Consider the following 15,140-nt stretch of genomic DNA (forward strand, 5'->3'; position numbering starts at 1 on the left):
CTGCAGCGCTTTTAAGAGAAAGTTCACAGAGTTTTCCTCCGCGGACTTTCTCTTAACATTATATCTATGGGTAAGCCGCCGACGTTACCGTAGAAATAATTGACATGCGGAAATAGGAATAATTGACATGGCTTTGCAAATTGCAGTGTGTCCGCGCTGCGATCTTTTCCATAAAGTGGGGATGGGATTCACATAAATCCCATCCACTTTGCCTGCACTGTACAACGTCTCGGCCATAAGACAGACTACCACTAAGAATACAATGTAAATATCCTGGTTTGGCAGGCGATGTAAACATAGGGAGCTTCTAAGTCATGTTTGCGTCTTAGCTAGATATGTGTTCATTCATGAATGAATGTGAACAATGGTCCTTATGGCCATGGACTTTATCTCTAAATACACCAGTTTCTGTACATTGAATATTAAAGAGGGCCATGTTTGGAGTGCAGAGCAGTGTGTACAGAGGCTGAGAACAATGCCTTGCTGACAATATTTTAATAATTCATTTTTATTGCATTTATTCATGAAATCAGAATATTTCACAGCTAACTTATTGCTTCATCCAAGTGTAACGCATGGGGTTAGAAACAAAGGACTCTTGACAGAAGACTTTGAGGCCCCAGTGACTTGTCCCGAGTCTACAGGCAGAGCTGGAATTCAGCGGATTAATATTGCAAAAAAACAAATACATTTGTTTCCTTTGTGCTCAATAGTGTGAACATGCAGGAAACTTCAGAGACTTACTCGTAAGTGAGACTTTACATACAAGTGAAAGGCGTTTTGCAAGATATTGTGAAAGAGAATTTCACCTCATCTTTGTGGTTAGATATATGAGAACTTAAGCAAATATAATGCTCTAAAATGTACTCTGCAGGATTGGGGAAAAAATATCCTGGAATGTTATCATTCTAGTCACTGTATGGTATTGCAAATAATCTACATTCAAGTGGATAGGGGATGAGCTGACATATTGGCAGTGCTGCTTCTGGCCAAAAACAGACCCTTATTTCAAATCATGAAAGTCCCTGTAAACCTACACTGCGCTGTTCATCAGGAACTATCCTTCTTCTTTTCTTAAACTGTAAATTCTAGGGGTAAATGTAATATATCAGTCTTCATTTGCAAGTGAATTGCTCCTTCCTGGAAATCTGTCAGCACTGGTTCCAATACAAATCTACAAGTTTAATCCAGCAGTGTGCCTATGCCTTACACTACCTGATCTAATGTTTATGGGGTCTTCGAACTTCCGCTGAAGGCAGGTGTCAGTGGAGATTAGGATGGGGCAGACAGGCGTAAGTATCATGTATATGGGTTGACATAGGCACCTGTTGGCTGGAAAAGCATTCAGCCAAGAGTTATCTGAGGAATACGGCTGAAGTTCTAGAGGAGTCAAATGTCATAGTATGGTTCATAAAGTTCTAATATAACCTGTCATTATGACCTTTGTACCCATAATTAATAACATGTTTGTACCCGCATCTAAATGTTAATATTACCCTAAACAAGCACTAAAAATATGGCCATTAAATACATTTCTGCTGTTTTTGGTATCAGGGCAAACAACAGAATTTAGTGTGGTATACTCCATTGGCATTATTGCAAACATATTTTATTGCAATATTATATTGTTATAATATATTTTATTAATCATATTGTTGCAAACAATAATACACAATAGGGTATTAGTCATGTACTCCACCCATTCTCTCAAATATGTATTGACAGACATCATTGTGGACGTATACAGGAGAAGTCTATAAGATAGTATAATGGGATCTTAAAGGCAGGAAATGATCTCCCCTACAGAAGTTGGGGAGGGGGGAGAATCTTCCAACCAATCATTAGAAGCCAACCTTGGGTAAATACCATTTATTAATCCTATTTAGTGTCTTCCTAAGGTAAATGGACAGAGTCATCTCTAGCAGACACTTCTCATTACAAAGTTAGGTTTAGTGAGCTGCTGCCAGCTCACTTTCTCCACACTTCGCTCCACCTTAGTTACACAACTTGTAAAGCGCTTTTGCCTCAGGCACCGAGGTGCAGTCTACAATGTGTCATGAATTCATTTGCAATCTAATTTTCTGAAATCTGACAGTAGGGAAATTGGACACAGATATTCAGAAATTGTCTCATCTACCTTTATAGGCACATTTTAACTTTTGCAATTTACATGATATTAGTGTAAAAAAATCCTTCTCAACTCTATAAATTGAAAAAAAGCCATTTCTGTTACTTTTTTATGAGGGAAGGTTACTTTCCAACTATCTGAAGCTGTTCCATTGTGGTGTCATGTCAGCTGAGCAACTCATTGCATTCCAATGACAGATTACATCTTACAACACAATGTATTATGATTATTTTAGATTAGATTAGAACAGAATGAGCCAGATTATTTTACCTTGTTTACACCCACCTAACACAGCCTCCCTTCCTTACCTATCTATCTAAGTTCATTGTTCCACACTTTCCCCAGTATCACAAGCCCATTACCTTGGAGTAACATTTGATTCTGCCTTGTCCTTCAAGTCTCACATCCAAGCACTCAACATCTTTTGCCACCTCCTACTCAAAAACATCCATCAAATTCGCTCTTTCGTCGCGCCTATAACTACAAAAATGCTGCTCCATCCCCTCATCCTCTCCCGCTTAGACTACTACAATGCAATACTTTCTCTGTAGCCTCCCAGCAAATGTTCTTGCTCCCCTCCAGGCCACTCTCCACTCTGCCCCTTCCTTAATTCACCTCTCTCCTCATTTTTCACCCACCTCTTTACTTTTTCAGTTCCTTCTCTATTTACCCATTGCCCAAGGAATAGAGTTTACATTACTAATGCCAAAATACAAGGCTATCCACAGGTTCATGTGGGGGTCTCCTTCATACATTCCTGACCTAATGTCCCAGTGCTTCCCCACATGTAATCTCCGGTCCTCTCAAGTCTTCTTTCTGCACTCTGCTTTTACTTGCTCTTCATACAACCACTTCCAAGACTTCTCCTGTGCATCCCTTAGACTCTGGAACGCACTACATGATACATAAGACTGTCCACCACAACCTTAAAGAGGACCCTAAACTCATCCCTTCAGAAAAGCCAGCAACCTTCAATAATCCTGTGGCCATCACACCATCATCTGAACATCTACCTTCTGCACCCTACTAGCTCTATTCCCCTTCCCTTATAGATTGTAAGCACTTGCTGGCTATTATACTTGTTCTTATGCATTTTGTATGTAAACCGTTCTCTAAATGTAAAGCCATTAGTGGAATCATCATTGCCTGAACATTCATCTTTGTCAGGGATTGTTACTATTTAGTCGCTTCAGCTTTTTTACAAACATTCTGTCTAATATCCCTTCAATGTGAATACATTTTCATTACGTTTCCCCTAAATATACACTGAAGATTCCCTAGTTTACAGCTTGATCCATGATCATCAGGGTAAGGATTTCCATCTTCCTTATCTGCGGTAAGATAAGCAATCTCCCTGAAATCTGTCATTTTACTGTCGTCTCCACTGGTTACTTATTAATATGAAAGGTGGTGTGAATGGTACTTTTGAACCTCAAGGTTTAGGTTTTTTGGTTTCTTTCATGCCACACATTTAACCCCTTAATCCTCCCTTTAGTTTTAGGGTCTTAGATGATAGAATTGATTTATCACTTGCTAACTGTACCACTTTAGAAAGTTAAATGGGTAGTTGTATAATGATTCTACTTGGCATTTGCCCCCTTTACATCACATACAGTAATAGAGATCTGCTCTCCCATATGACTTTCTAGATTAAGAGGATTATAGCATGTTCAAGGGAGACAAGAAAAAGAATATTTTGTTAGGGAATGTTTTACACATACAAATGATACAAACATGTTAAGCGTTAGATGTCTGTATGATTATTTTAGTTTTATTTTCCAAATTCTTGCATTAGCTCAATACACTCTCAGGATGTATATTTTTAATCTCAAGGCACATAAGAAAGACTCCTAAAGGGAGTCTAACATTACCAAAATACTGCCAAGAAAGTGAAGACTAATCATTATAAAAATCATCAGTTTGGTGAACCAAGGGCATGGCTAGACCTGCAGAAGCATCTGTTTTTGCATTTGGTGGATGCACATTGAGACCTGTCAATCTTTATTTTAGGTGGTATTGCTGGGCAGTGCTTTGGAAGTGGTGGCCACACCCTCAGTGCACCAAAAACCTCATTTGCATACAGATTACACCCTCCTACTGCCTCCTGCAGTTTTCTCCTTATACTGAGCAGCTCATGAATATCAAGGACTCTCCAGCTTCTGAGCTTGTATCACAGTTTGTCACTACTTTATACTATCCTAAGATAGTTGCAACATAAACCTAGTGGCAGATTCCCTTTAAGTATTAAAAAATATACACTGGTTAGTGTTTTATATAAGTGTTACACTGTCATCCATTTAATGGTATTTAACCACTTCAAAACCAGGCCAATTTCTCTGGTTCAGGACAGACACATTTTCGTATTATTTTGTATGCAGATTTGAGGGTGATAACATTTTTATCATTTGGGTTATTCAACTAATTTTGAAATTTATTTTTCAATGATACATAGGGCTTTATTTTTATGTTGTTTTTATTTTTGCATTTTTTAAAATTTTCTTTTATATCTGGGAAAATATAAACAAAAAAGGAGGGAAATTTGTCTGTTTTTCACGTTTCATGTTTAATTTTTTGGTACTGAAAAACTTTTTAAAATATATTTTCGGCTCTGTTATGGTAAACTTTATTTTGTATTGTGTCATCAGGGGTGGGGCTAGAACCTGTGATGTGGGCTCAATATTGGCATATTTTTAAAAATGATTTTACTTTAATGTAATAATTAACTTTTTATTTTTTTATATTGTGACCCCATAATGTCATACTTGTGCTTTGGGGGCATCTGAACACAATATTTTTGGTGGGGAATGCTGATTTTCCCTGTAACTATGTAAAAAGAAGGTAGCCTGATGGAGATGGAGAGAGATTATTTATTATTCTCCATAATAAATTTTATTAAATTTAATATATATATATATATATATATATATATATATATATATATATATATATATATATACTACTATGTTTGGATGTTTGTGAGTTTGGATGTTTGTTCCTCAATCACGCTAAAACGCCTGGACGGATTTGCGTGAAATTTTCCACAAACATAGTTTTCCCTTGGGATTGAAACATAGGCTACTTTTGGTGCCACTAAACAACATGGCTTCCTAGCAGGAGACTCACAAAAGCAGGACTCCTAGCCCCAGCTAGCATGCAGAAGCCGGAAACCTGTCACACCGGGTCCGGCCATGAACGGCGGTGAGTGTTTTATGCTCTCCGCCGCAAAACCGTTTTTAAAAAAAAAAAAAAAAATCAGACACAGAATACTGCTGAAAGTAAAAAAATAAAAATCCTCCAAAAATAACAAATTGTCTGTATTACTACATACACAATATAATATATCACATTTGCTATCCCACCAAAATTTTGAAAGCGCTTTCACAGTTTCACACGTCTGTGTCCACCCAATTCTCAAATCCCCGCAGACAAAGTCGCGGGTAAATGCTAATATATATATATGTATAATCTTGTAATATGTGTGAATGGACCCTAAGGTTGCCTACTCCCATTCACTTCAATACAGGATGATCTTTGTAGCTAGTGGAACAGAAAAGGGTCTACCTCCCATTGGAATGAATGGAAACCATGCCAAGACTTTTGTCATGAATTTTGCTGCAAAAAGTCTGCCATGTCGGTGTTGTTGTCTATAGTTTCAAAACTGCTGGTACACAGAATATAGTGGTTGATCATAAGTCTGATCATTAATAGGAAATACAGTAAATTTATCAACTCTGATACATTGTAAATGTGGTGAAAACAAGCTAATATCATATGTTTGCTATACCTTTGAAGGTTTCATTATATACCCTTTAAATAACTTTTCTACAAATGTCTAGTATGTTAAAGTGAACTTTTTGTGAAGTTAATGTCTACATTAATTCATTAATTCTAAAGAGATGTCTAGTTTATACTTAGAAAATAAGTTGGCTATTATTTTGCTACAGGCTATTCATCAATAATAAGCAAGCTGGTATCAAGAGAGTAAATGTATCTCTGCAGCTTATTTAATATGTTGTAAAGGTTATAGCTAAAAAGGAAGAAAGAGTTAGCAAGTGGTAAGTGAAATGTAACTGTAGAATAAACCCATTAGAAGCTGCACAGGGGTAACGTCCCATATTTTGACCTTTAGACCTTTTTGAGTAGTAAATGTGAAGATGTCTTTTACGGGGTAAGCTGCATACAGATATATCCTTCTCTACTTTTTATTATAACCATGAAAGGTGCAAACATTTACTATTTTATATTTTGATGTATTGTGATATTTTGTCACAAGATATTTAAAGGAGTTTCCCTAGAATTTTTAATTTTTTTTTTTTTTTTTTTTTTACAGGTAGACAAAAAATGTGCAGAAGTTATTTTTTCTAATTAAAACCAAATCACAATTTCTTATCCTTTTGCATAAATGTGTGAGCAACACATTGTAACTCTGTTAATAACTAGAGATGAGCGAGTACTGTTCGGATCAGCCAATCCGAACAGCACGCTCCATAGAAATGAATGGATGCACCTGGTACTTCCGCTTTGACGGCGGACGGCCGCTTAACCCCCTGCGTGCCGGCTACGTCCATTCATTTCTATGCGAGCGTGCTGTTTGGATCGGCTGATCCGAACAGTACTCGCTCATCTCTATTAATAACACTTCCTTACTGGTCTTGATCATGTGCCATTCATTGTGCACATGACTTCAGTGGTTAGCCACATCCACCATGGCTGTGATGTGGCTACAGTCTACACTTTATTGACTGCCAGAGCAGCCAGGAGGAGGAGGGGGCTGGTCCTGCTCCCCAGAGAAACTAGCACCTGGTTCACACATGATCACATCAGTGATTAGAGGCCGCAGCATGTAAGGTTGACAAATACATTTTGTATTTGTTTTATTTTTAACTATTCTAGCCTCTCTCCTGCCTCTTCCATAAGCGGTCAGATGGTTTTACAGACACTGACAGGCTGGCAGCATGGTAAATACATAGGGAGAGTGGAGAAAGCAAGCAACATGTGCAAAAGATGTGAATTCTTTATCATAAGCATCATGCATGGAAAACGGCATGCATTTTCTGAACAATCTATGTTGTTTTAAAAAAGCATATGTGAGTTTCAAAAACTGCACGCATTTTTTAGACACGGATTTGGATTTCAGATACAACACTCCCCAGAAGGGCTGTGTTGTATCATGGGACCAGGATGTTAGGAGGTGCATTGGGTGGATACTGGGAAGGGCTGCCTGGGAAAGCACTGACACTCCCACAACAAGGAAGTAGTCACCAGGAAGTACTGCATGAGTTGTGAAATGTGAGGAATGGTAAAAATGGTCTAGACACACATAAAGATACTCACTTATGCTTATTCATTCATATAACAAGCATTTCTTGCCTTTAGTCAAATTTTCTTAGTTCCCGTAACATCCCTTTAAGCTGCACATGTCTATATGTTGCCACCCAGTGCTTTTATTGCGCACTGCAGCTAGTCAGAGTTCCTGCTAGATTGAGATCCTCATAGATTGTAAGCCCTCGCGGGCAGGGCCCTCTACCCCACTGTGCCAGTCGGTCATTGTTAGTATTATATCTACCTGTATATTCTGTGTATTGTTTGTAACCCCCAAATTGTATGTAACCCCCAAATGTAAAGCACCATGGAATTAATGGTGCTATATAAATAAATAAATAATAATAATAATAATAATAATAATATATTATCAGTTTCAGCATTTCTTCACTCCCTCCTTGTAAAGGTTTAGAAACTACCTAAAAAAGAAACTGAATAGTAGAGAAAGGAAAGTAGGGAGAGATGAAGGTTGTAGAGCTTCTGTCTTGTAAAATAAATGTAAAGAAACCATTGAACCATTAACCAGCATTAAATAGAGCAGTGCACTTCTGGCTCTGTACATTGTGCAACTCATGGTATGGTGGATCCCTCAAACCCAATCTAACATTGATGATCTATCATAAGGGAATGTCAACAATATCTAAATCCTGGTAAAACCCCTTCAATATCAATGTAAGGGCTACGTAGTAAGAGAAAAAAATAGGATTATACTAGTAGTTATAGAACCTGTTTATCTCAGTAATGCCAAGGATTATTACCGTACCAGGTAATGACTAAAGAGAAGAAACCTACATACTATCATAAGCATCTCAGTAATTCCTCAAGACCTTTGACCAAACACAAGTGTCAAGTCTGCACTTAATATGTCACTGGAAAGTCTATGGTGTATCAGATAGTGACAGCAGTCATAGAGTGATAAACACATTCCACTGTCATGAAATCTATCAGTATCAACCCTACTTTTATTTTCCCCAAGAAAAGGGCAGCCTTTAGCATGAGTCTCCCTCAGAGGTTGTCAAACAGCTTTTCTCCAACCCTTCAACTCTGCCAATTAATTCATTGTGCTAAGAGAACTGGGATATATTGTATCACTACGTAACATGGCAGATACTCCATTCTGATGTTTGGAAAAGCTAACTCTGTAAAAGCTAGTGAGTATTGCACCATATCATTCATTCGCTGACTCCCCCTCCAAAGGGCGGTCACACTAAATATTGATTTGGTTTAGATTTTGCTTATTAATTTTGCTAATTGACAAAAATAAATTCTTACCTTTTCTATTTTAAAATTCATTCTTACTTTACACCTGCCTCAAACTTTTTCACATTACCATGTATGGCAACAATGGGCAAACAGACTCACTACAAGAAATCAGTGAATAACTGTATAATTTGTTGTAATAGATGAAAAGTTAAATCGATATAGAAAATTCAAGTGGATTATGTAAAGTCTCTCTGTAAAATTCACCTGCCTCTCTGAAAATGACACCATACCTGTGACATAGTGACATATAAAGTGCTGATTGAAAGTTTGTGAAGTTTCTATACTGCATAAATATAACCTAAAACTACTTCAGATCTTCTCCTTGAAGCCTCGTACACATGATCGATTGTGCTGGCCATAGGGGAAAGGCCGATTTTATAACGGAATGCACACGTATGAGACTCGTATGACATCCGAGTGCCATCTGAATGCCTTTGTGGGGAGTTCCATTTTAAAAAAAAATGTATACAGGCAACACGGTGGTATAAAAGAGCATTGCATTTATATATACCTGTATCATCCTCCACTGCCCTGTTTGTATATGATGCAATGATGACATCATGTCGACAGGATCGCTGCCATTCAGCATAATATACAGCTGAGAGCAGTGAATGGCTGCAGCAGTCTCAACGATTTTACATTACCTCTGCAGCCACTCTTTACACATACATAATAATAGCAGAGGAGACAGTCTGGATGCAGGGAAGTCTAAGGGTCAGTTCACATGTGCAGCTCCCGCGCAGGTTTTGACACAGAGAGAGCCGCGGTGAGCCGCGTCTCTCTCTCTGGTCAAAATCCGCCTGCCGCGACCATCGCGGTCGCGGCTTTCCCCTCCTATGTCGGCTCAAATGAATGAGCCGACACAGGAGGGTGCTGCCGCTAGGCGGAAGCAGCAGTCCAGCGCGTCGCGGCTTCCGCCTGAAGAAAGGACATGTCGCTGCAGCCTGCTGCTAGTGAAAAAAAGAAGCCCGGCGGTCTGCATAGACCACCATTGTAAAGGGGCAGATTTTGAAGGAAATCCACCTTTGTTCACGTGTGAACGAGCCCTGAACGTTTTTTTTTATATTTTACATTTCCTCTCCTGTGCACATACATATTATTAATATAAGGGGGCATTAGGGAGCAGTATATATGCACTGGGGCATAAGGGATACCCCTTTACATTTGCACACAAACAGAAAACACAGCCCCTTTAACGCGTTGTGTGTTAGCTATATCCCATTTTTTGGAAATAAAATTATTTTTGGTATATCGGTTCTGGCTCTGCACTTTCCTTGCTCTTTGGTCCAAAAAGTCTTGACATTTGTCTGTTCTCTTTGACTTTCTATTAAAATGGTGCTTTAGCCAATCCCTGGCCACTGCCATCACCTGCCAATGCAGCTTTAGTAATGTAAACATAGACTGGTAATGGAAATGGTGATTGTTATGTTATCAAGAGTAAAACCATAAAAAAACAATTCCTCTGGCCTAGCAGGAGAGAATTTTGGCTGTCAACCAAAACAGTGCATGTGACTGCGAGGTCTAATGAAATCGTGAGACAAATATCTGTGCCAATAGGATGTAGCTAAATTCTGGCACAAACTTACAATCCTAAGGCAGCAAAATACCCGAGGCACATTAATCGATTAATGAAAGGGAAAACACAAAGTATGCACACAACAAACACATGCTATGGACTGTACTGGAAGCGAAGTGTACGCAATGAATAAACAATTATAATAGACAATGACATATACCAGCAGCAAAACAACTACTGCAGTGGTGGTAAAGTAATATACATAGCACAGTGACACCTCTCGAATACACCAACAGATTTCCTTTGACATCTTCTTTGAGAAGACCACCTCCAGAAGACCACTCTCCAATGGACTTATGGGTGGTCGACTCAAAGAGGCTTCACTATTCTGTAAAAGGAAAAATAAGAGAGAAAAAGAGGTCCTCATCTTCCCATGGAAATTACTGATGAGTCCTCCAAGCATCTTAATAAATCATTTCTGCAGTGATTGTGTTAGCTAAGCAGTGATAAAGCTTCAAGGCATTGCCAAACATCACCTGGCTACTCTGGATCTTCAAGTTTCACTTGAATGTCTGTGAAAGTGTTGATGGCTTACATTGGCAATGTGCCACCATCAATGTTCCTAAGCCAAGAATTCAATAAGTAAGATGGGCACAGGGAACTAACTTTCCGGCTTCACTGAATGTATATATGGTGGGAAAAGCAAACACTGCAATGTGCCCCTGAAGTGTGAATACACCCCAATAAGGCCTCATGCGCAAAACTGTACATTTTATCTGCAATTGTGGATACAAGTACGGACATATACATTCCAATGGGTCCATACACAGAGTTGTAGTTTTTGTGGCTGTTCGTCCGAAATGGACTAAAGAGCAGCAAAATATGGAGTAGGTCCTAAATCGGTTCGGAATTTCAGTTCCATCAATTCATTATCAATGTATGGGTCAGTGAAAACCACAGATGACATATGAATAGCAATCTATGTGTTATCTGTGCTGTTTTTACTGACCTGCAGACTGCACGCGGTCATGTGCATGTAGCCTTAGTACATAACACTGTAGGAATGTTTTAGTTCAACACAGATATATATTATTTCCATATTATAATCCTAAATGTTTCCTATGTCTATGAAAACTTTTATACTTCTACAATCTAATTTTTGTAAGTTACGCTGTCTTTTATTAACCTTATAAATTGAAAATATGATAGTGATTCCTTTCAACAGACAATCTGCATTATACTGAGCACCTAAGCTTTGATGAATAACTAGTGATCAGTATGATGGATGATATCAATGACCTCTGTATCAGTGTATGCATAGATGGCTGTGTGGGCAGGGTAAGCTGGACTCTCACTGCCTCTACAAGGAGTCCTACCAAGATTTACCCCATTTTTTACTTAGAAATGCTACTCCTTATCATATAAACCTATATATTACAGAGCTCAGCGTCTTTGCCTTTATTATATACTGCTTACAGAGAGGGCAGCAGAAATCATTCTGCAGCTTGTCATTAAATGTAACAATGAGGAACTCCTTTGGCAACTAAAACATCTGTACATGCTGCCAATACACAGTGGGGCAGATGTATTATTATATTACCAGGAAAACTGTCTTCATTGCCCATAGCATCCATATAGCATACAATCAAAATGTAATGCTGAGATGAGAACTTTACAGACTATTTTCTACTGAAAGAAGTAAAATAAGTTAATAATATATCACAGAAATGTTCAGCAAACTCCCTATCCTATTAATATTATAAAGGTGAAAGTTTGTGAGTTTGGATGTTTGTGGGTTTGTGTGTTTGGATGTTTGTTCCTCAATCACAGCCAAACGGCTGAATGGATTTTGTTGAAATTACACACACACACACACACACACACACACACACACACACACACTGCCCAGGAAGAGGTAATAGGCTACTTTAAATGTGGGTCACTCACCCCAAATCGCCACCGAGACCCTCCAAAGAACCCTCCAGCTCGGCTGTAGCAGCTGTCATTCTGCCAGCGCTGGTCTGTCCACGCACCTCCTATTGATGTATGGGTGTGGGTGAGTGGCCTATGGAGCCAGGGCTGAGGCACCATATGTTGGGATCTGAATGTGGGCATGTCAATTGAGCAGGGATACAGTGAGGAAGATGGCAGCAGCCTACACGGTTCCGGAGCCGCAGCTATCCCTGACCGCCTACACACTCACTTTTCGGACGGCTATAGAGGAGGCTGCTGCACCCGACACACCACATAACAGGTCAGTGCAGCGGGTTGGGGGGGTGTCCCGGGAGGGGGGGGGGTGTCCCAGTGGGGGGGGGGGGGTGTGTCCCTGAACACATGTCATCCGTTGGCGCAGCCATGTCCCCTCTCCACGCCGGCACCTGGAGGAGTCTCCGGGGCCGGCGTCAGGTTGATATGCCAGCTGGAAGCCTTGTGGTGGCTCCCCGGCCTGTCAGTTTTTTGCTTCTATTGCAGCCTTGGCTGCGTAGCCTGCAATAGAAGCGCCAGTATTAAGCAGTGCATTGCATAAAACTGGCGCTTCAATTGCAGTCTACCTGCCATAGGCTGCAATTGAAGCGAAAGACTGACAGGCCGGGGAGCCAGCGCAAGGCTTGTGGCTGTCATAGCAACCTGATGCCGGCTCCAGAGACTCGGAGCGAGCGGAGAGAGCGGCGAGGGAGCGTGGGAAGGTGAGTACAACTATTTATTTGTGTTACACATCGAAGGGGGACATAATCTAAGGGGCCTATGAAACTGGGGGCAGATAAAGAGCTGGAAAGAGAACAGCATGCCACTGGTTCCTTTAAAATGTGTTTTCCCACAGACAGGGCCATATTTAAGATTATAGAGCAGGGGTCAGCAACCTTCGGCACTCCGACTGTTGTAAAACTACTACTCCCAGCATGCATACTTGCTCTGTTCTTCTTGGAACTCCCAAGGAAGTGAATGGAGCATGATAGGAGTTGTAGTTTCCCAGCAGCTGGTGTGATGAAAGTTGCTGACGCCTGATGTAGTCAATTAAAAGGGGAAACATTTCTATATATAAACAATTAAAAATGTTGCATAGTTTTAAAGATTTTCACTAATCATCTCATCATCAGTGGTGACAATTTATTGTCTTGATCGGTTGCCAATGGAACTTTCTATACTCACCCAGCAGTGATTTCCCAATTGTGGTCAGAATATCTTCTCAAACAAGTGGTGTCTGATAACTTGTCCACAATGAGGAAGTCGTGGTTGGGTTTCTGACAAGTGTATGACCATGGAAAGTTCCCGTATTCACAGCCATATTCATTGGCAACCGATCAAGACAACAGACTGTCACCTCTAAAATAGTTAAAGGAAAACTTTGAAATGCAACAAAATCTCTCTTTATCTACATGCAAAAATGTTTCACTTTTAATTGACTACAAATCTAAATATGGCTATGTTAATGTGAAAACCACTTTAAGGTGGGAGCTCAACATGGCGTAATAGCCATGGCAATACCACAAAGTCCCTGAAAAGTGGATTCTAGCAAATCCCATCCACATATTGCGGAATAATACACACAGCAGATGCACTGCGATTTTGGAAATCGCAGCATGTGAATTATACCTACGAAAACATTTTCCCTATAGGTATAATGGAAGCAGAAAGTCTGCAGAGGAAACCTTTGTAGACGTTCTGTGAAAAGTGCTGCGGGAAAAACCTCAATGCTTTCCCTCTGCGTTTTTTCCCGCAGAGCTTTTTTGCTACGTGGGTCCTTAGCCTTAGTTGAACTGATATGAACTGATATGAAGACTGATTCTTATTCTAGGATATTCTAATGATAAAGACATAATGTTGCTGTCAGTGTTCACAGTTCCACTATAGAGGCCTGCAGCTTTAACACTACAGTATATACACTACGAGACGGATCGATGTTCTATTATTATGCGCAGAGATAAAACCACTTAAAACCAAATTCATCATTCATTCTGTAGTGTCTTAATAAGTCAATATTGCAAATGATAAAGAACAGAATACATATAGCACCAGTCTATCTGTATCCCTATAATGTGCATATGCATATAAACAAGTATTTATTGTCCGCTTGACCTAATGTGATACTATGGTTGTACTTGTAATACAGACTGTCTGCCAACAAGCGTGTACTGTGTAAACTACCTGCGTTACCTCACTACTTATTATCTGTTACACTTACCTAGAAATTGGATACAGTCACTTAAAATAAGTAAAATGAGTCTCAGGCCATATTATAGTTATTGTTTGTTATATTAACAGCTAGGCCTCAGCGTACACTTAGCATATACAATCAGGTACTGTATACCATTTCTAAACAGTTATTAAACAAGGAGCGATACATCTAATAAGTACAGAAAACTAAAACTTACCTGAGACTTCGTAAGTACAGTAGAAGACAGTAAGGAGACACGCAGTAAAGTGCAGTAGTGAAAACATATTGTCCTGCAGATTTGTAGCACATCAGATGCCAGGCCAGGACAAGGTAAAGGATCTGACGGCTATGACACGGGCCTGGCAATGGGGTGAAGGATGCTTACTATCAAACAGCTGCTACTGACTCAAACATTGTGGCAGCCCTACTACACAGAACTGGGAGGAGGCGCAGCAGACTTGTGAACACAGAGGAGGTTGTGTCTGTCCTTAGTGGCAGAGAAGCCCTGGCTTAAGTACTGAAGTGGGAGAAGGCAGACTTTACACAGTCAGCCTGGCAGCTCTCCCAGGGAACAACTGACAGCGTGAGAGAAGTTCCAGGTTTTATACTTTGCTGACAGGAAGCAATTCCACAGTACAAAGACCATTCGCTGCGACTCAGGCACACAAAGCAGAGCCTGCTAAACATCAACAGATACAGCCCTTTTAGTGATGGACCCCACAGGACACTTGTATCGCCTCTCACTCATACATGGA

General features: G+C 39.8%; 1 protein-coding gene across 1 annotated transcript in view; it reads right to left on the reverse strand.

The window, feature by feature from the left end:
- The window catches only part of SUSD2 (sushi domain containing 2), a 132,890-nt gene extending 117,986 nt beyond the window's left edge, over nucleotides 1-14,904 (reverse strand). The window contains exon 1 of the mRNA XM_075273147.1: nucleotides 14,603-14,904. Within this exon, the coding sequence (XP_075129248.1) occupies nucleotides 14,603-14,669 (67 nt within the window). The 5' untranslated portion in view covers nucleotides 14,670-14,904. The remainder of the gene's footprint in view (nucleotides 1-14,602) is intronic.
- Nucleotides 14,905-15,140: the final 236 nt, after the last annotated feature.

This window comes from Leptodactylus fuscus, chromosome 1, assembly GCF_031893055.1.
Source record: "Leptodactylus fuscus isolate aLepFus1 chromosome 1, aLepFus1.hap2, whole genome shotgun sequence".
Taxonomy (NCBI): Eukaryota; Metazoa; Chordata; class Amphibia; order Anura; family Leptodactylidae; genus Leptodactylus; species Leptodactylus fuscus.